We start from the raw sequence: 27,245 nt of genomic DNA, 5'->3' as shown, positions 1-27,245 counted from the left end.
CATTACCACATTGAGTTTCTGCAACAACTTAGTGGAGCAGGAATTATTAATCCCCATTTACAGACAAGGAAACTGAAGCACAGAACTGGGCTTATGGTCACTAAGCCAGCACGTGGCAAAGCTAGAGTGCAAATCCAGACACTTGGGTGTCTTAGCTCACACTTCTAACCAACTACACTGTGGGGCAGCATCTGGTATCCTCAGAATTATCTCCTTTGTCATAACAATGTTACTTTATTTTTTTTAATGCTTTTAGGGCATTTAGGTATAGCACAATCCCCAGTGTTTTTATACTTTCTTGCTTTACACATTTGCCATCACTTGCCAAACTACTCCTTTTGGCATGGAGCACTTATATTAGGGATTGCCTAACTGAATCTACATTTAAATTTTTTCCTCTTCAGCCTTTCAAAGTTCCCAATGTTAACTGTATCTGTAGAAAGTGGGTTGTAGTTCTCATAAATTGCCATCCTTTCAGCAACGAGTGTATTTAAGCTCAAATGACTAAAAAGACTAGTAACTAGTAACAATTAAAATGAACCTCATGACAAATCACAGAAAGGGAAGTCCTCTATTTCCAACAAAAATGGGAAAGAAGCTAATAATGGCAGCTTTCCATTTTAGTGCTTCTTGATTTATGGACCTTTGCTTTATGCTATTAGTTAAACTAAGAGTTGATGAAATTACTGCCTCCCGCATAATATTCACAGAAATACATTACCTATTTAAAAGAACAATTCCAGTAGTTAGTTATAAAATTTAATTGTAAGGACCAAGCAGTGGTTATTAGTCAAACCAATCCACATTAATAGCTTTGAAGTATACAGATACTAGTTCTTAAATAAATGTGACAAATATTGATCAGATTCTTATAACACTGTTACGAAAATAAACAGAATTGTGGACACAGTTCTATATAAAACACTGAGAGAATGATAGTGCAATTATCAATAATTAAACCAACGGTGTAATTTTCCAAGTCATTTTTAAATAGAATAATTTCTACCTTTTTTAATGTCTAAAGCTACATAAAATGCAAAGCAATCTAACTAATTTTCTACCTGAGATGAAAACAAAGATTCTTTTTTTCTATCTAAACCTAATTCTTGGCTTTGAGGTAAATCTAAATTCATGTGATACAGTTTGTGAAACTTTTCCAAAAAATTTTAAACCCTGCTTTAGAGAGAAATTCTCGTGTTAACACATACATATTTACATACTTTTTCCTCAAAGGCAAATGACAAATTTATGAGGTTAATAGGTCTGTAATGGGACCATGATACTACTAATATGAAAATAAAAAGCTATTCAGTTATACAAAGTGTTCTTGTATGGTGCAGTATGATATGGGATCATAGAATCTATATACATATATGAATCACCAAGAGTTCAGAAATTAAGTCCACTTGAAGAAAACTCTTTTGGAGCAGAGGTTGCAAAGTTGTGATATAATATATAATAACAAAATATGTGTATAAAAGCTCCAAAACCAAGTACTAGCCTAAACTGGCAATAACTGCAACTTGAATTAGAAACTAAACTCTGATGGATCTTCACTATGGCTATGCAACTTTTGCTTTGTGGCCTACAGGTTCTACTGAGGTAACAACCTCTCATCTATTGCCTCTCCTTTTTGTGCCCCCTCACACTGCCTCTAGCTTCCTTTCTCATGGCTGTCTTTGGCAATGCTTCCAAATCTTGAAAGCAAAAGAACCTACTAAAAAGTAAGTGTGAAGATGAAAAACAACATCATATATGATGTATGAAAACCAATCTAGGAGTATGAACTGAGAAAGTAAATACTAGAAAGAAGGCTGAGAAGCAGTCTACTCTCAAGGGGAAAAAGAGAACATAAAAAAAATAGGGGCTGTACCCCTATCCCTTCCTCCACATTATCTCCTGATTAGAAGAGTACAGAACCAAAATTTAAAACTCTGAAAAGGTAATGACTGAAGGAGCAGCTAGGAAAGTGAATAAATGATAAAGAAGACAGCAGGAGCTTTAGCTGTCAATAAGTTTCTTTGCTCTGGCATTGGCAATGTCAATACGATCTTTGTTGGTGTTAGCCTGAAAAAAAAGACAAAGATGTCAGTGCTGTGTTACAAGGTAAGCTGCTCTAATAAAAGTTAAATTTCATACACTTGGCGTAATTGACACAATGAGAAAATTCAGGAAACAGTTGAAGTCACATAACAAAACTTATTTTGGGCAGGAAATGACAATATGAAATTCATTTGGAAAAACTGGGTATATAAATGTGACAAAGACATAAATGAAGAACTTGCCAGTATTTCTTAAATTTCTTAACACATTTTCCCATAGTTTAACATGTCTGAAACTGGGATACATCTTATAATCAATGGCATTTTAGATGCAATGAAATTTAGAATATTCTCCACTATTAATCACGAACTTTGGAGAGTCCCCTGAACTGAATCACAGAATTTCATCTGGAGCTACCTTAGGTCTATCCCAGAGAGACTGAAATAACCTTCGACAGGATTTTTGGAACAGATGTGTTATCATCCACATCGATATCTGAATTAAAATAATGAATAATATGTAGCCTAAACCCACACAAGAGCTTCGAAAGCATCTTACAAACCATTGTTCGCCTCAATGAAATCCATTGTGAGCGATTCAACAAAGAGAAAAGCTTAAAAATTCAATTCATCCATCCTTTAAGGTATTATTATTTTAATGAAATAACAAAAAGGAATGGCTTTTAGATGTGACACAACCAAACTGAGTACAATTTCACTTTCAGTATCTTTTAAAATGTGAAATAAAAAAATTGCAATCACATTCTTTACCACAGGACCCTATTTTGTGTGTCTACTACACAACTACTCTGATGAACTCATTTTCACCTACTGACTCATGAGAGGAGGATTTAGGAACTTACTAATTTGTTATTAACAAGAAAAAACTCCAAAAGCTAAATTGTTTATCAGGGGAAAAAAAGATGGCCCATTGTAAGGTTAGAACAGATTCTAAGTTTCATGTGCGAAATTTAAATAAAACGACTTCATTCCAAGGTCTTGGTTTCAAAAATGAACCAAAAGCCATGAGCGAGAGACAGGAGGCATGAAAACCTTGGGTATTGTTTTTCAATGTTAGAACTGCTGTCTCGCCAAAACTTTTACACCTGTGAGATAGGGTCTTATCCTGATGTTCTCCTAAGTATCGCACAGATGGCCATTAGTTAAATAATTGTACTAATTGTACTGGATGTCTTATTTTCCTATGGCACTAAGTAACTTACTTTTTCTGTGATCCGTTCTATTTGTCGATTATGAGCATCAATTTCATTGCCCATGTCCAGAGCCATATTTTTTAGATTTCCTAAGATACTGCCCACTTGAGTCAGGTTATCTTCCATTTCATCTTCTTTGGCATCATTAGTTATACTATCACAAAAAGATAGCTAATTCAGTACTTTTTGGTAAATTATAAATGGAGTAAGTCTGGAATTACTTTTCATAAAAACGACCAAAATGACCTCAGCAAGTGTTAGGTCCAAGGGAATGTAGGTTACCATTCTTGTAAAACATTCTACAGTAAAAACTGAAAGACCGATCAAAGAGCATAATGTCTTAAAGTCACTTAAGAGAAGATTAAGAAACAACTCTAGAAAGCTGGTTGTCAAACTGTAATTCCCAGCATCACCTGGGAACTTGTTAGACATAAAAATGTAATTCTTGCACTCCATTCCTGATCTACTGAATCAGAGACTGGAAATGGATCCTAGCAATTTGTGCTTTAATAAACCTCCAAGGTGATTCTGATGCACTCTGAAGTCTAAAGAACTGCTTGCTCTATAACAGAGGTAGCAAAACTCTGGCCCAAAAGCCACATGTGATGTTCCACCTCATTTTGTAAATAAGGTTTTATTTGAAGACAGCCATATTCATTTGCTTACATATTATCTATGGCTACTTTCACTCTTTAGCAACAGAGTTGAATAGTTGTGACACACTGTATGGCCTGCAAAGTGAACTATTTACTTATCTGACCCTTTACAGGTATCCTTATAGGGATCTGGCTGATCTATACTCTAGATGGAGATTTTAAAACATTTTCCTATTTACAGAAGTAAAACATGCTTACTTAATTTTGAAAGTACTGAAAAATACAAAGTAATGTTAATCCATCTCTGAAGTTCAACCACCACAGCTAAAACTGTCAGAAGGCAGATTATTAAATGCATTTTAAAACTGAAATAAATGCTATTTCTAATTGATGAGTGAAGGTTCATGTGTAACTACACCCACCTTCCTGATTGAGCCATTTAGTTAGGAAAGGGGTAAAAATACCAGAAGGAGCTAGAATACCGTTTAATGTATCCACCGCTGGCTGCTCCTGGGGTTGCTTGCTGAGGCTGACCATTTGTCACTCGGCCTGGTTGCTTAGACACTACATTGTTAGAAGAGCTGTCTCCACCATCTCCCCATGTTGCCTTATAGGCCTTACCAGACTCAAAGTTCTTTGTCCTACATGAGTCAATATATAGAGAGAGAACAGAAAGAATTGCATGAGAGGGAGAATTGTAATTACTAATGCTTATAACCTTGAGGATCACCCTTACCATAAAAGCTACATACAGCTATATCTAGATTATCTATGCTATGTTCCATTGCAATATGACATCGAAGAAACATGAATTGTGTAAACCACAGACATTAAACTTTTTTTTAAAAGTTCAAATACTTCCAACCAAATCTTCACTAAGCAGTTAGCAAATAACAAAATGCAATTATTTGATTGTTCAGGTTCCCTTAGCCTCTGATACTCTCCAGGAAAGAGGTTAATTGGCACTAGGAAAAAAATTCCTCAGGGAAGGTGTTCCAGGATGCCCTAAAAGGTTCCCTGGAGACACCTCAGGGGTTGATGAGAGATGGAAGAGAGAGACTGCTGAGTGGGCAATACTTAGACCCTAGCTGCCCACTTACCTGAACCAGAGTAGTTCCAGCTGTTCAATTTTTTGAAGTTAGAAATTTGTATTAACATCTTTGAAAGGGTTTCTTAAGAAATAAACAGCATGAAGGAAAGGCACTAATTACCTCCAAACTGAACAGCCAATGAGACTACTTTGGCCACACTGGTGCCACTTATAAATCTTTTGACTTAGAGCTTTTTCATGTAAGAGCTTACTTTCCCTCCTTTAAAAAAAAAATGATCCCAAATCCAGGCCTCTTAAAAATAATGGTTATGCTTTAAATGTAACTGATATAAATAGCTACAATCAGTCAAAGGCAGAATTTTACCACAGGACTTATTACTCAAACTGGTAAAAATGGCAAGAAAAAGAGCATAATAAAGTGACTTGTGAATGGCTACCACAAAAAAATAACACAGAACATTTTTACTGATTATTTGGTTAGGTACAGTTTTAACTCATCCAACTTTAGTATTTATTTTTCTATAAACAAAAAGTAGTATATGGTTATAATATTGGTCCTCTGATATATTCCACATAATAATATTAAGGAGGAACTTTTGAAATTGCAAAAACAGGAGAGGTTTTATGAAAACAGTGGTCCCTTCCTTAACAGACATGTGAGGATTCATTTTTGGCAAATCTAGAATTGGATCTTATACCTTATCATTAATACTATAGAAACGGTACCACTACTTTTTTTGTAAGAGGCACTGAAAAGATAAACAAATCTACAAACACTGTAGAGCTACTTCTCAAAATGCCTTTCTTGGTTTCACTTTAACACAATTAATTTCCTATTTATGCTATTATGTTTTACTAATTAATCTATTTATTAATAAGCTATGTTAAATTTTTCCTGGAACAAGGTGGGATAGACCTTTTATTAATGAATATTTATACATAATCATTCTTAGTGAAACCCATTTACATGTATTCTAAGTTAATAAGATAGGTCCCAGGCAAAATTCTAAAGCAGAGTGATACCTAGTAAATAAAATAAACAATATATTATTTTACCATGAAGTTGATAACCATAAATACTAACTTAAGTAAGATAAGTGGGGCTTTTACAGTATGTCAGATTGTGGAACAGGTGAAAGAATGAGGGCTGAAATTCAAAAGTCACTTAATAGTAAGACATTACATTTCTGTGTCTCTGCACATAAAGAGTAGTCCTGAACAGGACTTGCCAGCACCCAGTGTACTGAAGAATATATACATGCCCCAACCTCCTTCTCAATTCTAAAAGATAAGATTTAAAATTCTTTAAACTTTAGAGAATTCTTCCCTCCACAATTAAACAGAAGGGCCATAAGATACAAATAAATTAACATACTGTGAATGAGGTTCAGTTAAAGCATAATATGTGTCATAAGCAAAAAATCAAACTGGTTATCAAACCCTTCTTCCTTTAAGAGACTGGATCCTTTTAGATTTGTTTCTAATATCAAGGGGAAAAGTTACAAAAAGCTGAGTTTGACAGTTTTCTTTACAGCTTTGCACTGGGTTGTCTTTACTTTTAAATGGGTTGGGAAAAAAACCCACTTTTTTCATGCAGTTATGACATGTCCAGCATGTTTATGAAGAGATGCTTTTTAAATGCTATTCATTTTGTATCTTCATCCTCATGGTAACTCCATGTCTCATTCAGCACCTCCACTTCAGGTAATGCCTTCTGGTTCTCAAGATTCTGCCACTTGCCACTACCCTGGAGTTTCTCCCACCAAGTTGAAAGACCCTTGAAAGTTACCTGTTTTTAAGGCATTGCCATGTAGCTGCCTATCTAATAAAAAATATTAAGGGTTTCAATCTAATGTATTTTCTTTCAAAGAGGATGAAATGCTCTAAAGGTATTATTTCCCAACTTGACGAAGCACCAGAGCGATCTAGATGCTTTTGAACACACTGAATCCATAGGTTACATTCTGAAGATTCTGCTTCAGTATGTTTGGGGTAGGGTCTGGGAATCTTCTGTTGTTACTATTCTTTTATTTAAATTCAAAAGGTCATTTAGCTACCTACTTAGTAAGAGAAATGCTGTTCTAAGGCACCTCCAATCTGCTGTAGAAGGAATATTTTAAATTACACTGGTAGCCCACTTCAGAGGAATTAATCTGGAGTAAGCAAAGGTACATACTAGGATTTTTTTTTAAAGCCACAGATTTCTAGTATATTGACTTGAATCCCAATCCTAGACCTGTGGTTCAGCAGGTAGAGAACTTAAGCAAACTTCCATCTCTGATCATCCTTTTCCTTATATGTAAAACTAAGATAATACTAATACTTAATAAGTGCTATGAAAAGGTTCTGTTGGTAATAGGTATAAATTGTTTTGAAAAGCACAGACAAATATTTTTATTCTTTGGCTTCAACCTCAACCTGATGCTTAGTTAACAGTTCACGCTTTTCAGTCACAGATTATCAATTGGCATGTTTAACTCTTCTGGCCTGTTAACACCCCAAAGCTTTGAGATTGACAGGAAGCTAACTATAGTTGGAATACAGCTACATAAAAAGACATCTAGGCTCAAGTTGTTTTGGTCTACAGTAAGAAATGGTTCTGATCTTTTGCACAATAAAATGTAAAGCCCCTCTGAGAAGAAATTAGACCTTGTGACAAAATGTTAAGCAAATCTGTAATATATCTTAATGCAATTAAGATGTCCACCTGGAAAGTTAAGGTTTACTTCAACTGTCAGTTTTGAGGAATCTAGTATCTTTAACTACAACTTTTTTCTTACCATATAAATATTTCATTCAAAAATGGCAAGTTTGAAATGAGAATCTGAAATATCCCTTAATCAATTTAAGAGGTTGCCACAAAAAGCAGAAATAACAAATATCAGGATGTGGACTCAATAACTTTTAACAACTTCTTTATCTAGTTCTGGTTGGCAAGATTAATATTAACTTAATAAAAATAGCAAAAAGGCCAATATTAGCTATAAATCTTTATATAAAGGAGAAAGGGATCAAATAAATACCAGGTGTAATTAGTGTGTGTGTGTGTGTGTGTGTGTGTGTGTGTGTGTGTGTACATGCGCATGCTGGATGATCAGGCTACAGGAAAGAAGTAAAAGGAGGGCAAGAAACAAAGGGCAGAAATCAAATACTTAATTTTCTAACATTTAACCATGATCTTCACAGTTCCCATAAAGATCCAAAATTAAAGGAGTCAAACATTATAATAAACAGTAGACTGACTGACTTAAGAGGTTAAATTCCATAAAAAACTAAGATTACTTAATTCCATATTAATTCAACATGAAACCATAGCAAGCTAACACATGACAGAACAGGAATTATCAAATAGTTTATAAAGAGGGAAAACCTTTATTTTAATAAAGAAGATACTATAAACGGTAGCATTTTAAATTTACATCCCACCTTGTTCCAAATGGTATTTAAGATGACTAGATTGCCAATTAACTCCTCAATTTGGTAGTAGCCTAAGTCATGGGGAATCCAAAACATTAGATACAACACTTTCATAGAGAAAATGTTGATTCTGGAACCAGAAAAGCATTGGGAAACTTAATAGAAGGTCAGATGCTGAAATCAAAGTCCTATGGAGAGAGATGGACTTAGCCTGAATTCCCTAACCTTTGATTAGAACTAGAATGGAGCAATTCTCTACAATATCAACCTACTTAAAATGTTTTAGGAAACTTCAGGGGTATTTTTATTTTTTTAATTTTAAATGTTATTTAGCAAAAACTATTAGAGCCATCAGTCAAAAGAATGGCATTATAAATTATGATCCTTTTGTCAAGGCCATCTTTTGGCAGACAGCACCCATCAAGAACAAATACACTTCACATAACAAACCACAGTACAGTTTTTAAGAAAGTCTCCACCATTCACAAAATCCATGCACATGCACAGAAAAGCCATTTGAAGCATCACCTTTAGATAGCAGGTTACCAGCCCAAACTGCGCCACAAGACTGCATCTTAAAGTTCCCTTTGATCAGCTACTGAGCCCGGCTTCTGATGTTAAATCTTCATTTTTAGTAAGCAGATTAGAAAGGAAGAGATTAGGTGAGAGAATGAAATGCAGAAAACAGTGAATGCCAGTGAAACAGAACTGAAGCAGGTTTTGAGTTCTAAATACATAATGCATTTAAATTCCTGCCTGGTTTCACAGAAACCACCAACAGCTGAGAATCTAGATAAAAAGAAAAACAAGAAAATTATTTAAACCAGAGCACACTTCATTTTTCCTAAAAATGTCTGGATGATGCTATGCTTTCCTAAACTATGAAAATCAGTATGAAGAAAAGGTAAAAACTAATGGAGAGGTTGTGAAACCTGACTACAGATTTCTCTTCATTATTTCTATTACATATCTTATTTGAATTTTAAGTTTTAAAAATCTTTTTACATGTCTAACTCTCCCAGCAGCCAACAAGATTCTCAAGGACATTCAATCAACAAGCAATTATTCAGCACCTACTACATATCAGGTACCATGTGAGGCAAAACAGAGTAATGCCAAACGACACTGCACCAGCTATACCTTACTCATCCTTCATATCTCCAGCGAGTAGGATGGAGGAAGCACTCAAGTGTTAACTCAAATATAGTTCAATTATTGATGTTAAGCAATCAGAGCCAAATTTGTATACCTTAGTATGAACAGTAGAAAATGTATAGTACCAATTTTGAACTTCTCTAGTAAGTGGTCCAGAAATACCAATTTGTCTTCAAACTATGTGACAGTGCCTTTATGTTTGATGTTATAAGCACAGGCTGAAGACAGGTAAGTTAAGACAGAATACCTTGTATGTGAATGGTTAAACTGGGACACTAGGCAGTTTACTAATCTAAGACTTCCCATTTTAAGCCTGCCTCTTTTTAAACACTTGTTAATTAAAATTACAACTTATTAAAGTTACTGTCAGAAGCACAGAATTTTAAAAAGGATCTGTGTTATTCTGCTGTTAGGATTCAGAGCAGGAAGCTAACAGAATGACATTTATTCACAATTTTAAAGTTTAATCCTGGTAGTCTGTTTCTAAATTCTAGTGTCTTTAAAAAAAAAATAGCTAAAGTTTAAATTCCCTTCTAATACAGGGTTCTGTTAAGTAAAGCTATTTCTATGTCTTTTTAATTTGCTGACCTGACTTCAATGAATACTACTGAACAAAAGAAATCTCAAAAAACAAATCTACTCAAGACATTTTCTATACAGCAATACATTAGGCAGCAACGGCAAAAAGATCCATTTTCTTGCCAGAGTCAGGCAATGTATAATTAAAAGCTGGGGCTCTGCTTGGTTTTGAATCTCAGCTCTCCAACTTGTTAGTGTGACTGCTTTTGTGCCTCCATTGCCCCACATGTAAAATGGTGACAAAATGAGAGTCTATCTCATCTTAAGGTTACTGTTAGGATATTTTAAAGTGCTTGGAGTAGTAAGAGCCTAAATTAACTTATAGGCCCACAACTCTTATTCAAACCCTTCAATGCAAGACATTTTGAGCACATAATCAAATACATATTTCTTCAGTAAAACAAATTAACATTTATGTTAAGTGTGATAAAGATTATAAACAGCTTCAGTTCAGGATACATTTTGTCACCTAATTGTTGAGTTGTGGCACCACATTATGGGGAAAAAACGTCTTTGGCTTTCAGAGTATTTTAGATTTCTGAATGGCAGATAAGAGACTGAGGACCTGGGCTGCTATTACTACCAGAATTAGTACTAGATTTATACAAAGAGAACTAAGATTCTACCTTTGAGAAGTTCATGCTATAGCTATAATAAGCCTAACTAAAACACAGATTAGCACTAAGATTAGAAAGACATAAGACACTGACAGGAATGATGGTAGAGAGAGCTAAGGATGAGAGATACATCATAGAGGCCAGGGACTCAATGGTACAAAGAGGAGATAGATGGAAGTAAGGCAATTAAAAGCAGACATTTTTAAACTGGAATATGACTCTTTCCTCTTTAGGGAACACCTGTTCTGTTATAGGAGCCCCTTGATTCCATTCGTTAAGAAGTGCCTTCTTCTCTTGAACCACTGAGAAAAGGTTCTAATGAGGATAGAGGCTGAAGACTGCTTCAGGACCATACTCTACCTTCTCTCTTACTAATGTTCAAGAAAATCTTACTTATGCTTGGCTGGGATATACAAAAAATAAAATTAAAATAATACTTCTGTAGCTCAATTTCCCACTTTCTATGATACTAGACCATCTTAAGACTCATTGTTCTTCCTGTTTAGCAACCTCTGACTCAGAGTTGATTATGCTCTAGGTTCTAGGGAGAACTTCTTTCTCCTTGCTCTGCTCCTCATATATAATCTCAAGGAAATTTATTTACTTTTTCTCCTTGACACTCTTCCCAGAGGTACACAGAACACAGGAGAAAAAGCACAAGTTTGCAAAACATAGTTAAGAGTTTGGATCAAAAAAATCTGTGCTATTTCTAATTTGTTTGTCTAAAATAATCTGCTAAACCCTGACTGACAAGTCACAGTTATTCAAACATACACTTTTGGAGAATCAATCAAGTCCTACCAGACTTGTCTCAGAGCAGGAAGCCAATGGACAAGACTAGAAAGTATTTTCTCTAGTAGAAATGGCAGAGAATGCTGTCACATGAAAACACTTATCTGAAAGTATGACAACATAACAGAAGTTTTTCCATTCCTAACTCTCTGAGGAGGAAAAATTCTGAGTCTGTAAACCTTTATATCTCACTCATGGTTTACTATACCAGCGAAACAACTAGATGGAAGTACTAATTCTTGTGAAGCTCTTTAAAAATTAATACTCTCAGCAGTTAGGGACAGTCATTCAATCTCCACACGTTGTCATTTCAAATACAGGTAAAACTCAAAGTTGTTTTATTAATTACTTTTCAGAACAAAGATGAGCTTCTTCTAACAGAAGGGAAGATAATAGTTAAATATCTTAGTCCAAACCTCATCTTCATCTGAATACATACAATATTTGTCAACACCATGGAGTTTGGTTTACCCAAGAATAAATAGAGAATTTAAATATTCATAATGGACTTACCAAAAAGAATGAATTCCTTTCTGTCAAGCATAATCTCATACACTATATACAAATAGTTTGAAAACTTTTCTCCTAGTTTACTTGAGATTTCAAATCTTTGGAGCCTTCACTGATTCTTCTTTGTGTTTGATATACAATCAGTTGATTTAAAATGAATTCTCTTTGACTTATACTTTTCTCTCTAATTTCAATCATAAGGTCTAACCTCACAGACCTGGATTACAAAAGAATCCTAACTAGTCTAGTATGCAGTTATACTCCACTCCAACCTATCAGTCCCTTAGTCTGGCATTCAAGTTCCTCTACTACCTACCTGTGTCTTATTTTCCACTTCTCACTTATACAAATCACAAAGCCCAGTTAAATCAAGCTCCTCCATCATCTCTGTTTACATTAAATCTTCCATAGGAAATGCCCTCTCAGTTCCTCCATGTCCATTCAAAATCCTTCCAATCACTCAGTGCCCACCAACATAAGTCCTACCTCCTGTATAAGATGTTCCCCGAATGAAACTCTATCAATTCTGTGCCCTTAGCCTTAGTCGGTATCACATGATCTACACTAGATTTATGTACTTTTTGCTTATTGCTATTCTTTCTCATATATCCAGTGACATAGTAATTCCTTTGAAGACAGGATCCAAATCCCTCACTCCCTGGGTCATCCCTTATGTGCATACCACAGAATATATATTTGTTAATACTCCTTGTTTGAAAGGAAAAGACACTAATTCCACCCTGCTCTGTATTATCCAGATGTATATTTCAAACCGTATATTTTGCATATCATTAAAAAATGAAATTGGGACTTGATCGAAGGAGTGATCAATTTTAAAGCATGGTTGTCAGTGAACATGCCACTAACATGAAAAGTTTGATCTGCCTGAAGGAAAAATAGCGTATTATCTAACAAAGTTTCTTATTTAGATCCACACTTCTGACCTTACTAGGGGGATGAAGAGGAGGAATGCTCTCACTTTAAATTTATTTTTAAAAGGTCTTGATTTATCTACTCACCTATTACATGGGCATACACAAAGGCCACAGCATTTGTTGAGTTCTGTTAAAGTATTCTCTGCCTCTCTCATATCTTTATTTATTTGGTCCATGTCTTCTTCTATACGGTTTAGTTGTTCTAAGAATAAGTTGTAAAAATTAACATTTTATGTTACATTCATACTGTCAACCAGAAAACGTTATTATTTTGAAATAACAAAATTTAACCTCAAATCTACCAATAACCCATCACAGGGACTCTATCAGTGCTAGAAGGTATAGATGCTGTCCAACATGAAAACAATCATTCACATGCTGATCCTGAGGCATTTGGCCTCTTACTGTGGAAAGACATATTCTAAAGAAATTTGTGTAATAGGAACATGTGAGTGTTTGCTTCAACATCATATTAAGTATATTTTGACCAGACCAGATACCCAGAATTTCTATCATTGAATAGGCTCAAATCCTGAGGGCTATCATAAGACTAAAAAAATTAAGACCAGATTGCTCAGAATGTTCCTAAGCTCACCTGAATCTAGAACCCTTTAAGGACTTAAGTTGGTTTTTGAAAAGGATGAAAGAATATCATAATGTCTACTGTACATGTAACCAATGCACATAATAAGTCCGGCTACCTAACAAATACTTGGTATACAAATTGAGCATTGTTGCCACCACCTAAAATAGGCAATGAACATGATATAATTCAAATCAGAAGAAAAGTAAACACATCACCACTCTCTTACAAAGGGAGGGCGTTCCCAAAGACTTAATTTCATATGTGGCTGATTTGAAAGGGCTTTCCTGCATTATCAGTCAAATCAAGAGCTTGTACCGATGACTGCAACTCACCCCCTTGTTCATCCAGCATGGTCATAGTCTTGATTCCTGCATCCCGAGACTAAAAGGAGGAAGAAAAGCTCACAGCACAACAAAACAAAACAAACAACAGAAACAACCTACAAGTCCTGGTAAGAAGCAAGAGAGACTCATTTAGAAAACTATATTCTCAGAGGATTAGAGCTACAAAGAAAACTAATACACCAAACCAACACATTTTAACATATTGACCCCCCGCCAAAATAATTCAGTCACAAACTAATGGTGAATTGATCTTCCCTATCATACTCCAATACTGTCAATGGGAAAAATAAAAAAGGACCATTTGTGCATGTTTAGCAATTTAAGCAATTGCCAGCTTCAAATAATAAGTTTACTGATACAATATCCTTCTGACTCTTAACACCAAGTGCAGTTTATGCTATCAGGATACCTCCTACATACAGTTGTTACACTTAGCTCAATGATTAAATGTTTTCTTACCTCAACGGCTAAACCCAGAATTCTCCTTGTACTCTCCAGAGACTAGGAAAAAATTGAGAGTTTTAGTATCTAAAATGTAGCAAAAAACCAACCAAACAAAAAATAGATCACAGGCCACATTCAGGCTGCTGCTCTATATTTAAAGATTGCCGGCCCATCCACCCACCACTCACTCTAAAACAAAAACAAGTAAATCAGTAAAGTTGATCACTATAAATTTCAGTTATTTTCTTTCTAACAGGTGCTCCTTAAGAGAAAATCTGGAAGTTTGATGAATATAATGGAAATTTATAAAAATTTAATGTGAACAGAAATCTAGGTGTTTTACAGATATTAGAAAATTGTTAAAATTTTTGTACAGAATTCCTCAAATCTACAGAGTCTTTGTTATAAGTAACTGTCAAGTAATGACCATCTTAAAAAATAATCATACAAATTGTTTTCACTTAGTTTTGAAAAAATAAGAAGCTAGCAAGGCACTCTGGGGCAAATGCATTCTTCGATACAAAGGGACTAGGAAGAGGGCAAAAGGACTTCCAAGAAGGTCCACTAATTGCTTTACTGTGAAAACTGAAAGAGAATTAACTACTTAATCCAAGTAAAACATTTACCTCATCAGTAACCTGATTAGCTCTTAGCTGAATTTCTTCTAATGACATGTTATCCATGATGAATTAAAACTCTTGACAGGCACAGGAGCTGAGATGTGGATATTCTGTTAATAAGAAGAATACAAAAGAGTTTGAGCAGCGTGTGGAGTCATGGAATTTAGGATACTTATCTGAAAAACAGGATAAAGAGCCTATCTGTATCTTTACCTATTTACCTACCTTGGGTAGATGAAGAAATAAAGGCTGAGAGAGGATGAGTGGATGTTTAAATGCTAGTTTGTACCAAAGGTGAACCTAAAACTCAGGTTTCAGGATTTCTAGTGAAGTGTTTCTAACAGGAAAGTGGTCCCTCTACTTTGAGAACATAGGCAGTATGAGAAGACAGTTTTGAGACTATTAAAATGAATTCTAGTTGTACAATGTCCTTTATACATTGTTTGAATGTGGAAAAGCAGTAAGGTGGAGAATTCTAAGTTAGGTAGTATTCCCATAGTTAAGTAACAAAACTCAAAGTCTTGCCGGAAGAACACAAGAAACGTTCTAAAAATGCGGCAGTTGTCGAGGCTACTCACCGGAAAAAATGAAATATTTTCATTTTTAACAAGAAGAGGGTGATGTTGACAGAGCTCAGCAAAGAACTCAGATTTTTAACAGTGGACTCTGCCTTTCCAATGACTGTACTGTTTGTTGTTTTAGTAAAGTCCTTGAGGAACTGAACAATTATTCTCCTATACATAGTAACTCAGTAACTCATAGTAACTCAGAAAGATCTCACAGACATTTAAACTAAAACACAAACATTTAGTGGGTGTTATTTGGTACTACTGTAGTGTATTCCTCTTCGAGAAGTCACATGTAGTAAGTATATGAGACAGATCTAGGTGGTTTTATTTTCATTACATTTGCTAGCTTTCTATTATATTTTTTAAAGGTGATTTTACCAAAGCTCTTTGTCAGTGACATACATAAGGTCTGGTTCATTCTGGAATTGCCCCCAGGGGACATCTAGCAATGTCTGGAGACATATTTTGATTGTCAAGAGCTGGGGGTAGTGGGGCAGTGTTCCTGGGACTAGTGAGCAGAAGTGAAGGATGCTGCTAATCATCCTATATGCTCCCTGGGACAGCCCCCCACAACAAAGGATTATCTGGCCCAAAATGTCAAAGTGCTGAGACTGAGAAATCCTGCCACAGAGGATACTCACTGACAAGGAAAGTATCTAGTTAACCACTGAACTCTTGGATGACAGGGATTTTGTTATATCTTCATGTCTAACACTTAACAGATCTGACAATTGGTACTCCAGCAAATGTGTGCTGAATGAACAAATAGGTAGAAACACATAGTGTACTCTCAAAATATTTAAGTGGATCTTAAAAACAAAGTTGCATGTAACAGTAGCACAAAGCCTGCAAAACATTAGAACCACAAAGCAACAACTTCCATTACATGTGTATGCTCTGAAATGGCCTGCTGGTTGCATACAAATCTTTTTAGTCATGTTCATAGCTAACCATCACTTTTAGTAGAATGATCTTTGATAAAACAAAAACAATATTATATTCTCAGTACAGGAAGGTATTACATTTAGAGTCCTGTTTATAATTCCATAGTCATAACTAGCTACTTTAAGGTTTAATTAAGATTTTGAGCCTTGATTAAAGTCTTTGATACTCATGCCAAATTATTATTTACAATTACTATTATTAATAAAAATTACTATTGTAAAAAGTTGCACATTTAATTTCACATCTGCTTGCCAAAGTAGGACTGTGACTCTGGCAAAAGGTTCATATACAAAGATACAACATCAAGATATTAAGGCCTTTCTTGGATTAAGAACAGATCACTCGTTCAATGACCACATGCTTTATTACCCTGCTAATTTTTTATGAGCTTTATCATAGCCATCTTCATCTAGCTTCTCTTTTCTCAATTTTTCAGTTACAATTATGAAAAGAAAAGGAAGTTTTTGTACCTTCTGACCTCTGGACTTGTGCACACCTTTCCTTTCTGTAATATGCCCATTTGTCCGCCCGGATAGCCTCATGCTTCTCTATTACATCCTAGAGCCCCAACAAGATACCTTTCAAAGCCAACCCTTCCCAGGCAGTATGCTCCTAAGTTATCTATCCTTCTCACATAAAGCTCCTCAATGCCCAAAAGAGCAGAAAGTGGTAAGAAAAGTAATACATACTCATCAACTAGTTCCTGGAACTGACACCCCTAGTCAAGTTTCTGATACATTATCCTGTGGGTAGGAAGACATCTTGGATGAAAGGAAGCCCTGATGTCTCAAACTGTATAATTTTGTAATTCTACTCCTGAAGGTGATTCTTCCCAATTTTAAGGATTTGCTATCTTCCTAGAAAAAATGAGTGAAACTCTATGTAGGTTCAAAGAGAGGCTTGAATGCAAAACTGACCTGTCAAACTTGATTCCAAGAGTTCTGCCTTCTAATTATTAGGAAAAGTAGATGTAGCCTGGAGGTGGATGTGAAGAGTCACTCATGGCATGGCTATGAGGTCACTCTGAAGGACACAACCTTTCACAACTCAAAGTGCTGCCTGTTACTTCTTTTTTTTCCCTCCCTGAGCAGATGACATACAAGACAAGAAACATACTTATTTAATATTCTCATGTCTGACATCCCGACATCAGGCCCAAGACCTCCACTCTGCATTCTTGAGGGTGTTGAGCACATAATTGTAGTAAATGGGATCAACAGACGACGCAGAATTTTTAAGAGACAGAGAGAGACAAAGAATAGTATTCCCCAGGGTCTTAATAGCCTTTACTAAGTGGCTTAGAAGTGTCAGGAAGGGTGCAATCTAGAATTAGCTATATAGCTTTACTCATTTTTATTATCTCCAAAAGTTTTCCCAATGGAGTTGGGAAAATGCTGGAGTAAAGAGAATTAAGAGAATTCTTAGCCTCTCGAGGCAAATCTTTTAGATGACAAATATTCACAGTACATACAAGTTTCTGGAAACATTTCCATTCATTAATAGATGGCCATTCCAAACCATAAAAGCATAGAAATAATACAGTAGAACACTTTGTCCTAAATGTTCTGCTAACAGATGTTTAGAGGAAAGCCCCTTGCTAAGGTCTGGCTGGGAAACATATTTCATTCACATTAGGTAGCAAGAATGGGTTCTAATGGGCTCCGAAGAAGTGCTTTCATGGCAAAATAGTAAGACAGAGATAAAAGAGGATACCACAAAGCAGCAGGGAACTTAGCCGGAACAGAGAATTTACAATAACTCCATTCTGGAGTACAGTCCTTCTCCTGTCACGGCCCCTCACCACCAGTATACCGTTTCTCTAACCTTCCTACCAACCAGCATCCTCAGAGATTCTAAGAAAAACGTATGAAATTGAAGCCATTTAAAAGGTACAGAGGAAACAGGATAGGCTACGATTGTTGAAACTAGGTGAATACTACATGGAGGATCAAAATGCTACTTTCTTAACTTTTTTTTGTTGTTTTTTTGGTATCATTAATCTACAGCTACATGAGGAACATTATGTTTACTGGACTATCCCCTTCATTAAGTCCCCCCCCACAAGCCCCATTACAGTCACTGTCCATCAGCATAGTAAGATGCTATAGAATCACTAATTGTCTTTTCTGTGTTGCACAGGCCTCCCCATGCCCCACCCCACATTACACATGCTAATCGTAATGCCCCTTACTTTTTCCGCCCCCTTGTCCCTCCCTTCCCACCCATCCTCCCCAGTCACTTTCCCTTTGGTAACTGTTAGTACATTCTTGGGTTCTGTGAGTCTGCTGCTGTTTTGTTCCTTCAGTTTTTTCGTTGTTCTTATACTCCACATATGAGTGAAATTATTTGGTACTTGTCTTTCTCCGCCTGCTTTATTTCACTGAGCATAATACCCTCTAGCTCCATCCATGTTGTTGCAAATGCTAGGATTTGTTTTCTTCTTATGGCTGAATAGTATTCCATTGTGTATATGTACCACAACTTCTTTATCCATTCATCTACTGATGGACACTTAGGTTGCTTCCATTTCTTGGCTATTGTAAATAGTGCTGCGATAAACATAGGGGTGCATCTGTCTTTTTCAAACTGGAGTGCTGCATTCTTAGGGTAAATTCCTAGGAGTGGAATTCCTGGGTCAAATGGTAAGTCTATTTTGAGCATTTTGAGGAACCTCCATACTGCTTTCCACAATAGTTGAACTTATTTACATTCTCACCAGCAGTGTACGGGGGTTCCCCTTTCTCCACAACCTCACCAACATTTATTGTTGTTTGTCTTTTGGATGGTGGTGATCCTTACTGGTGTGAGGTAGTATCTCATTGTGGTTTTAATTTGCGATATGGAGCATCTTTTCATGTGTCTGTTAGCCATCTGAATTTCTTCTTTGGAGAACTCTCTGTTCAGCTCCACTGCAGATTTTTTAATTGGATTATTTCCTTTTTCTTTGTTGAGGTGTGTGAGTTCTTTATATATTTTGGATGTCAACCCTTTATCGGATCTGTATTTGTGAATATATTCTCCCATATTGTAGGATGCCTTTTTGTTCTATTTATGGTGTCCTTTGCTGTACAGAAGCCTTTCAACTGGATATAGTCCCACTTGTTCATTTTTGCTTTTGTTTCCCTTGCCCAGGGAGATATGGTCATGAAGAAGTCACTCATGTTTCTGTCCAAGAGATTTTTACCTATGTTTTTTTCTAAGAGTTTTATGGTTTCATGACTTACATTCAGGTCTTTGATCCATTTTGAATTTACTTTTGTGTATGGGGTGAGACAATGATCCGGTTTCATTCTCTTACATGTAGCTGTCCAGTTTTGCCAACACCAACCATTGAAGAGGCTGTCATTTTCCCATTGTATGTCCATGGCTCCTTTATCATCTATTAGTTGACATATATGTTTGGGTTAATGTCTGGAGTCTCTATTCTGTTCCACTGGTCTGTGGCTCTGTTCTTATGCCAGTACCAAATTGTCTTGATTATTGTGTCTTTGCAGTAGAGCTTGAAGTTGGGGAACGAGATCCCCCCCCTTTATTCTTCCTTGTCAGGATTGATTTGGCTATTCGGGGTCTTTGGTGGTTTCATATGAATTTTTGAACTATTGGTTCCAGTTTGTTGAAGAATGCTGTTGGTAATTTGACAGGGATTGCATTGAATCTGTAGACTGCTTTCAGCAGGATGGCCATTTTGACAATATTAATTCTTCCTAGCCAAGAGCATGGAATGAGTTTCCATTTGTTAGTGTCCTCTTTAATTTCTCTTAAGAGTGTCTTGTAGTTTTCAGGGTAAAAGTCTTTCACTTTCTTGGTTAGGTTTATTCCTAGGTATTTTATTCTTTTTGATGCAATTGTGAATGGAATTGGTTTCCTGACTTCTCTTTCTGTTAGTTCATTGTTAGTATATAGGAAAGAAAGCCACAGATTTCTGTGTATTAATTTTGTATCCTGCGACTTTGCTGAATTCCAATATTAGTTCTAGTAGTTTTGAAGTGGAGTCTTTAGGTTTTTTTATGTACAATATCATGTCATCTCCATATAGTGACAGTTTAACTTCTTCTTTACCAATCTGGATTCCTTATATTTCTTTGTTTTGTCTAATTGCTGTGGCTAGGACCTCCAGTACTACGTTGAATAACAGTGGGGAGAGAGAGTGGGCATCCCTGTCTTGTTCCCAATCTCAGAGGAAAAGCTTTCAGCCTCTCGCTGTTCAGTATGATGTTAGCTGTGGGTTTATCATATATGGCCTTTATTATGTTGAGGTTCTTGCCCTCTGTGCCCATTTTGTTGAGAGTTTTTATCAAGAATGGATGTTGAATTTTATTGAATGCTTTTTCTCGGTCTCTGGAGATGATCATGTGGTTTTTGTCTTTCTTTTTGTTGATGTGGTGGATGATCTTAATGGATTTTCGAATGTTGTACCGTTCTTGTATCTCTGAGATGAATCCCACTTGGTCATGGTGTATGATCCTCTTGATGTATTTTTGTATTTGGTTTGCTAATATTTTGTTGAGTATTTTTGCATGTATGTTCATCAGGGATATTGGTCTGTAATTTTCTTTTTTGGTAGGGTCTTTGGCTGGTTTTGGTATTACGGTGCTGCTGGCTTCATAGAATGAGTTTCGGAGTATTCCCTCCTCTTCTATTTTTTGGAAAACTTTAAAGAGAATGGGTATTATGTCTTCTCTGTATGTCTGATAAAATTCAGCAGTAAATCCATCTGGCCTGGGGGTTTTGTCCTTGGGTAGTTTTTTGATTACCGCTTCAATTTCTTTGCTTGTAATTGGTTTGTATAGATTTTGTGTTTCTTCCTTGGTCATTCTTAGAAGGTTGTATTTTTCTAGGAAGTTGTCCATTTCTTCTAGGTTTTCCAGCTTGTTAGCATATAGGTTTTCATAGTATTCTCTAATAATTCTTTGTATTTCTGTGGGGTCTGTATTGATGTTTCCTTTCTCATTTCTGATTCTGTTGATGTGTGTTGACTCTCTTTTTCTCTTAATAAGTCTGGCTAGAGGCTTATCTATTCTGTTTATTTTCTCAAAGAACCAGCTCTTGGTTTCATTGATTTTTGCTATTGTTTTATTCTTCTCAATTTTATTTATTTCTTCTCTGATCTTTATTACGTCCCTCCATCTGCTTACCTTAGGCCTCATTTGTTCTTCTTTTTCCAATTTTGATAATTGTGATGTTAGACTATTCATTTGGGATTGTTCTTCCTTCTTTAAATATGCCTAGATTGCTATATACTTTCCTCTTAAGACTGCTTTTGCTGCATCCCACAGAAGTTGGGGCTTTGTGTTGTTGTTGTCATTTGTTTTCATATATTGCTTGATCTCTATGTTGATTTGTTCATTGATCCATTGATTATTTAGGAGCATGTTGTTAAGCCTCCATGTGTTTGTGAGCCTTTTTGCTTTCTTTGTACAATTTATTTCTAGTTTTATACCTTTGTGGTCCAAGAAGTTGGTTGGTAGAATTTCAATCATTTTGAATTTACTGAGGCTCTTTTTGTGGCCTACTATGTGGTCTATTCTGGAAAATGTTTCATGCGCACTTGAGAAGAATGTGTATCCTGTTGCTTTTGGATGTAGAGTTCTGTAGATGTCTATTAGGTGCATCTGTTCTAGTGTGTTGTTCAGTGCCTGTGTGTCCTTACTTATTTTCTGTCTGGTGGATCTGTCCTTTGGAGTGAGTGGTGTGTTGAAGTCTCCTAGAATGAATTCATTGCATTCTATTACCTCCTTTAATTCTCTTAGTATTTGTTTCACACATGTTGGTGCTCCTGTATTGGGTGCATATATATTTATAATGGTTATATCCTCTTGTTGAACTGACTCCTTTATCAATATGTACTGTCCTTCATCTCTTCTTACTTTCTTTGTTTTGAAGTCCGTTTTGTCTGATACTAGTACTGCAACACCTGCTTTTTTTCTCCCTGTTGTTTGCATGAAATATCTTTTTCCATCCCTTGACTTTTAGTTTGCGTATGTCTTGGGGTTTTAGGTGCATGTCTTGTAAGCAGCATATAGATGGGTCTTGCTTTTTAATCCATTCTAGTACTCTGTGTCTTTTGATTGGTGCATTCAGTCCATTTACATTTAGGGTGATTATTGAAAGATATGTACTTATTGCCATTGCAGGCTTTAGATTCAAGGCTACCAAAGGTTCAAGTTTAGCTTCTTTACTACCTAATTGTCTAACTTAACTCGCTTATTAAGCTATTATAAACACAGTCTGATGTTTCTTTAATTCTCTCCCTTCTTATTCCTCCTCCTCTATTCTTTATATGTTAGGTGTTTTATTCTGTGCTCTTTTGTGTTTCCTTTTACTGCTTTTGTGAGTAGTTCATTTTATTTTTTGCCTTTAGTTAGTATTTGGTTGGTCTGCTTTCTTTGCTGTGATTTTATTTTCTCTGGTGACATCTATTTAGACTTAGGAGTGCTTCCATCTAGAGCAGTCCCTCTAAGATACCCTGTAGAGGTGGTTTGTGGGAGGCAAATTCCCTCAACTTTTGCTTGTCTGGGAATTGTTTAATCCCTCCTTCATATTTAAATGATAATCATGCTGGATACAGTATCCTTGGTTCAAGGCCCTTCTGTTTCACTGCATTAAATATGTCATGCCATTCTCTTCTGGCCTGTAAGGTTTTTGTTGATAAGTCTGATGATAGCCTGATGGGTTTTCCTTTGTAGGTGACCTTTTTTCTCTCTCTGGCTGCCTTTAATACTCTGTCCTTGTCCTTGATCTTTGCCATTTTAAGTATTATGTGTCTTGCTGTTGTCCTTGGGTCCCTTGTGTTGGGAGTTCTGTGGGCCTCCATGGTCTGAGAGACTGTTTCCTCCCCCAGTTTGGGGAAGTTTTCAGCAATTACTTCTTCAAATACACTTTCTATTCCTTTTTCTCTCTATTCTTCTTCTGGTACCCCTATAATGCGGATATTGTTCCATCTGTATTAGTCACACAGTTGTCTTCATATTCTTTCATTCCTGGAGATCCTTTTATCTCTCTCTGCCTCAGCTTCTCTGTGTTCCTGTTCTCTGATTTGTATTCCATTAATGGCCTCTTGCATCTCATCCATTCTGCTCTTAAGTCGTTCCAGACATTGTTTTATTTCTGTATTCTCCCTCCCAACTTTATTCGTTAGCCCTTGCATATTTCTCTGCAGCTCCATCTACATAGTTATGACCTTTATTTTGAATTCATTTTCAGAAAGATTGGTTAAATCTATTTCCCCAGGCTCCTTCTTGGGGGTTGCCTGTGTTATTTTCGTCTGAATCAAATTCTTCTGCCTTTTCATGGCGATAGAGGTAGTCATGGGGAGTTGGCACGTGTTTCACCTGGGAGAACAAAGTCCCTTCTTGCTTGGTCTCCTTCCTCTCCTGCGAGAATGGCAACCCCTAGCAGCTTGTGCTGGGCAGCTTTGTGCCGACGGGGCCTCTGAGTCCGGTCTGGGCAGCTGCGGAGGAGGCTCTGCATGGCTGCTCCCCGACTATTGCGGGGCTATGCCAGAGGGGGAATGAAGTGGGAGGCTGCTTATCACTGTGAGGGGCTTCAGAGCTGCACTGTCACCCAGGGGGTTAGGGTGCCCAGAGTTCCCCGTGATTCTCAGCTGCTGGCCTGACTGTGCTGGGACACTTCTGTCCAGCTGTGAGGCCCCTGTCCCTTTAAGACTTTCAAAAGGTAGTCGCTTTTCTTTTGTCCCAGGGGCGCCAGCTGCAGGGACCTGCTCGCAGGTTTTACTGTTCCATTTCCCTAATATCCAGCACACCACACACTATGTGTCTGTGCTTCCGGTGCGGATGACTAGGGCTGGGTATTTAGCAGTCCTGGGCTCCCTCTCCCTCCCCGCTCCCACTCCTCTCCTCCCACCAGGGAGCTGGGGTGTGGGGTGCACTCGGGTCCCGCCGGGCTGTGGCTTGCATCTTACCCCCTTCATGAGGTGCTGAGTTCTTGCAGATGTAGATGTAGCCTGGCTGTTGTGCTGTATCTTCTGGTCTCTCTTTTAGGAATAGTTGCATTTGTTGTATTTTCAGAAATATATAGTTTTGGGAGGAGATTTCCCCTGCCCTACTCACACCGCCATCTTGGCTCCTCCTCTGTCCTTTCTTAACTTTTTATTACAAAAAAATTAAAACATCCAATAGGGTTTTTTTAAAAAAGCAGCTAACTTTTTAATAGTCTTTACTCACCATTTTCAAAGTCTAGATAGTGGGAAGCTGGTTGAAAGTAACCACAGTGATAACTACAAGAGTTAATACAAAGCACTACACATGGAAGATACTCTGCTAAGAAATAAACATATGTATATGAACACACACACATTCTCATTCATTTAATCCTTACAACACCATCTTAGTCTGTTCAGGCTGCTATAACAAAATACCACAGACTGGGTAGCTTATAAACAACTCAAATCTACTTCTCACAGTTCTGGAGGCTGAAAATCTGAGATCAAGGTACCAGCCTTGGTCATCCTCTCATGAAGGCCTTCTTTCTTGTTCAAAGCTAGTGCTTCTCGCTGTGTCCTCACATGGTGCAAGGTGCTAGGGAGCTCTCAGGAAGCCTTTTTTATAAGGCACTGAGATATAATGAGTCATAAGAAATACCTATTTGGTCATATTGGTCTTCATACAGTTTCTGAAAACACAGCAGTCTTAAAGGTGAAATGAGTGTTTTCTCGTGTGAATGACACTTTTGGACCTCATCCAAGGGCAGGGGTAGGAGGCTGAATCAACCAATGGCCAATAATTTAGCCAATCACGACTATGCAATGAAACCCTCATAAAAACCCCTGAGAAGGGTTCATTGCTTTCTTGGATCCTGCTTCTCACGGAGAACTAGCTTCAACACTTGGGGGACCAGAACTTCACCTCCACCTGCCACAAAGCCAGGCCCCATGCCCCAGGAGGACAGAAGCTCCTTTATTTGGGACTTTGCCCTATGTATCTCTTCATCTGGCTGTTAACTTGTATCCTTTATGGTGTCCTTTATTAAACTGGTAAACTTAAGTGTTTTCCTGAGTTCTGTGAGCTGCTCTAGCAAATTAATTGAACCTAAGGGGCAGGTCGTGGGAACCTCCAATCTATAGCTGGTAGGTCAGAAGCACAGGTAACAGCTGGGGCTTGCAACTAGAGTGGGGGGTGGAGGGCAGTCTTGTAGGATGGAGCCCTTAACCTGGGAATCTGGTGCTGTGTCTGGGCAGACACCGTCAGAATTGAGTTGAGTTCTTGGACATCCAGCTGGTGTTTTTTGTGGAAACTGCTTGGTATTATGTGTGGAAAGACTCCCCTCCTGCATACTTATATATGTTGGAACTAGGTCCAGAATGAAGTTATACTACTATTACTGCTGTGTATGATACTATTATTGTTGTTGTATATGAAAGAGCACATCGCAGGCACTAATCCCTTTCATGAGGACCAACCTTCATTGCTTAAGCACCTCCCAAAGGATTCACCTACTAACACCATCACACCAGTGTCTTGCCAATGGGTTTCAGCCCCAGGCAAGTTCACTATGGATTCAGTGTGACCAAAGAAAATGACAGCAAAACATTCTTGGGGCGAAAGGGTTATACCCAACTTTATTTCTAGGTGGCAGGTCAGTCACTAAAATCCTGTTCACTCAGAGCAAGTCTGTATGCAGCAAGCCAGTCTCTGCCTCTGGGCCCTGCTGTCCGCACAGCCATCCTCTGGGCCTCTGTCCTCGGTGCTGCCACCATTCCAGCCTCTGCTCTCCTGCAGCCTTGCAGCCCTGCCACCGTGTCGTGCCCAGAGACTGGGCGGAGCTCTTTGTATAGAATCAACAGCCATGTATTGCCCACAGGTGTGCAGTGAGCTAGTCAACCAGGGCCAGGTGAGAATCCTGGCCACAGGAACTCTCATTTTATCCACAGCAGGTCAATCACTAGAATCCCATCCACTCAGAGTGAGTCTGCATGCAGCAAGTTGGTCTCTGCCTCAGGGCCTCTCTACCCATACAGCCGTCTCAGTCTCTGTCCTTGGCGCTGCCACCACTCCAGTCTCATCTCTGTGCTCCCACAGGCTTGCAGCCATGCCACTGTATTGCCCAGGGCACTGGGCAGGGCTCTTTATATAATAGAGTCAATAGCAATGCATTGCCCACACGTATCATAGTGAGCTAGCCAACCAGGGCCAGGTGAGAATCCTGGCCACGGGAACCTTCACTTTATCCACATCTAGTTTCTTCTGCAGTCAAATGCTCTAATCCTGCACACCTAGTTTCTTCTGAAATGTGTATTTTATGATACACTGTGGTTAGGAAATGGAAAATAAAGCACTCTTCTTCACTGCCTCCAAATAGTTTTCCTTTTCACTGTTTTCAGTTTTCTAGTTGTTTTTTGTACATAAATTCTCTCTACAGGATGGAAGTCTTAGCCTAGGCTAAGACAATCTGAATAACTGTCAAGCTTAGTTGGCCTGAATATGATTTCAGTTATTATTAATTCTCCTGTGATTAAGCTTCCTAATTGTAGGTAAGTTAATATAATTCAATAAATTGTGTTGAATAAGCATAATGTACCGGTTAATAATGCAGACACTAAGGTCAGATAGATCCTGAGTTCATCCTAGTTCTGATACACAGGCAGTCTACTTACCCTATTCAAGTCTCAGTTTCATCATTTGTTAGGATAACAGTTGTATCTCCCAGGGTTGTTTGAGAAATAAAATTAGTTAATGTACATAAAGTGCTTAGCACAGTGCCCAGGCACAGAGTAAAGGCTCATAAAATGACAATTATCAATGAATGGAGCATTTATGCTCATGTTGTTATGTTCTTTTTCTCTATCTAGAGTACCTGACATCTGGTATCAG

At 37.3% G+C, this 27,245-nt stretch overlaps 1 protein-coding gene across 1 annotated transcript in view; it reads right to left on the bottom strand.

The window, feature by feature from the left end:
* Positions 1-745: 745 nt before the first annotated feature.
* Positions 746-27,245, bottom strand: part of SNAP23 (synaptosome associated protein 23) — a 33,115-nt gene continuing 6,615 nt past the window's right edge. The window contains exons 2-8 of the mRNA XM_037018769.2: positions 14,909-15,012; positions 14,298-14,339; positions 13,827-13,875; positions 12,993-13,110; positions 4,335-4,493; positions 3,266-3,410; positions 746-2,067 (exon numbers count right to left, since the gene is read on the bottom strand). Coding sequence (XP_036874664.1) covers positions 2,002-2,067; positions 3,266-3,410; positions 4,335-4,493; positions 12,993-13,110; positions 13,827-13,875; positions 14,298-14,339; positions 14,909-14,965 — 636 coding nt within the window. The 5' untranslated portion in view covers positions 14,966-15,012 and the 3' untranslated portion in view covers positions 746-2,001. The remainder of the gene's footprint in view (positions 2,068-3,265; positions 3,411-4,334; positions 4,494-12,992; positions 13,111-13,826; positions 13,876-14,297; positions 14,340-14,908; positions 15,013-27,245) is intronic.

This window comes from Manis javanica, chromosome 8 (genome assembly GCF_040802235.1).
Source record: "Manis javanica isolate MJ-LG chromosome 8, MJ_LKY, whole genome shotgun sequence".
Classification (NCBI taxonomy): domain Eukaryota; kingdom Metazoa; phylum Chordata; class Mammalia; order Pholidota; family Manidae; genus Manis; species Manis javanica.
This window is presented reverse-complemented; position numbering and strand designations above follow the sequence as displayed.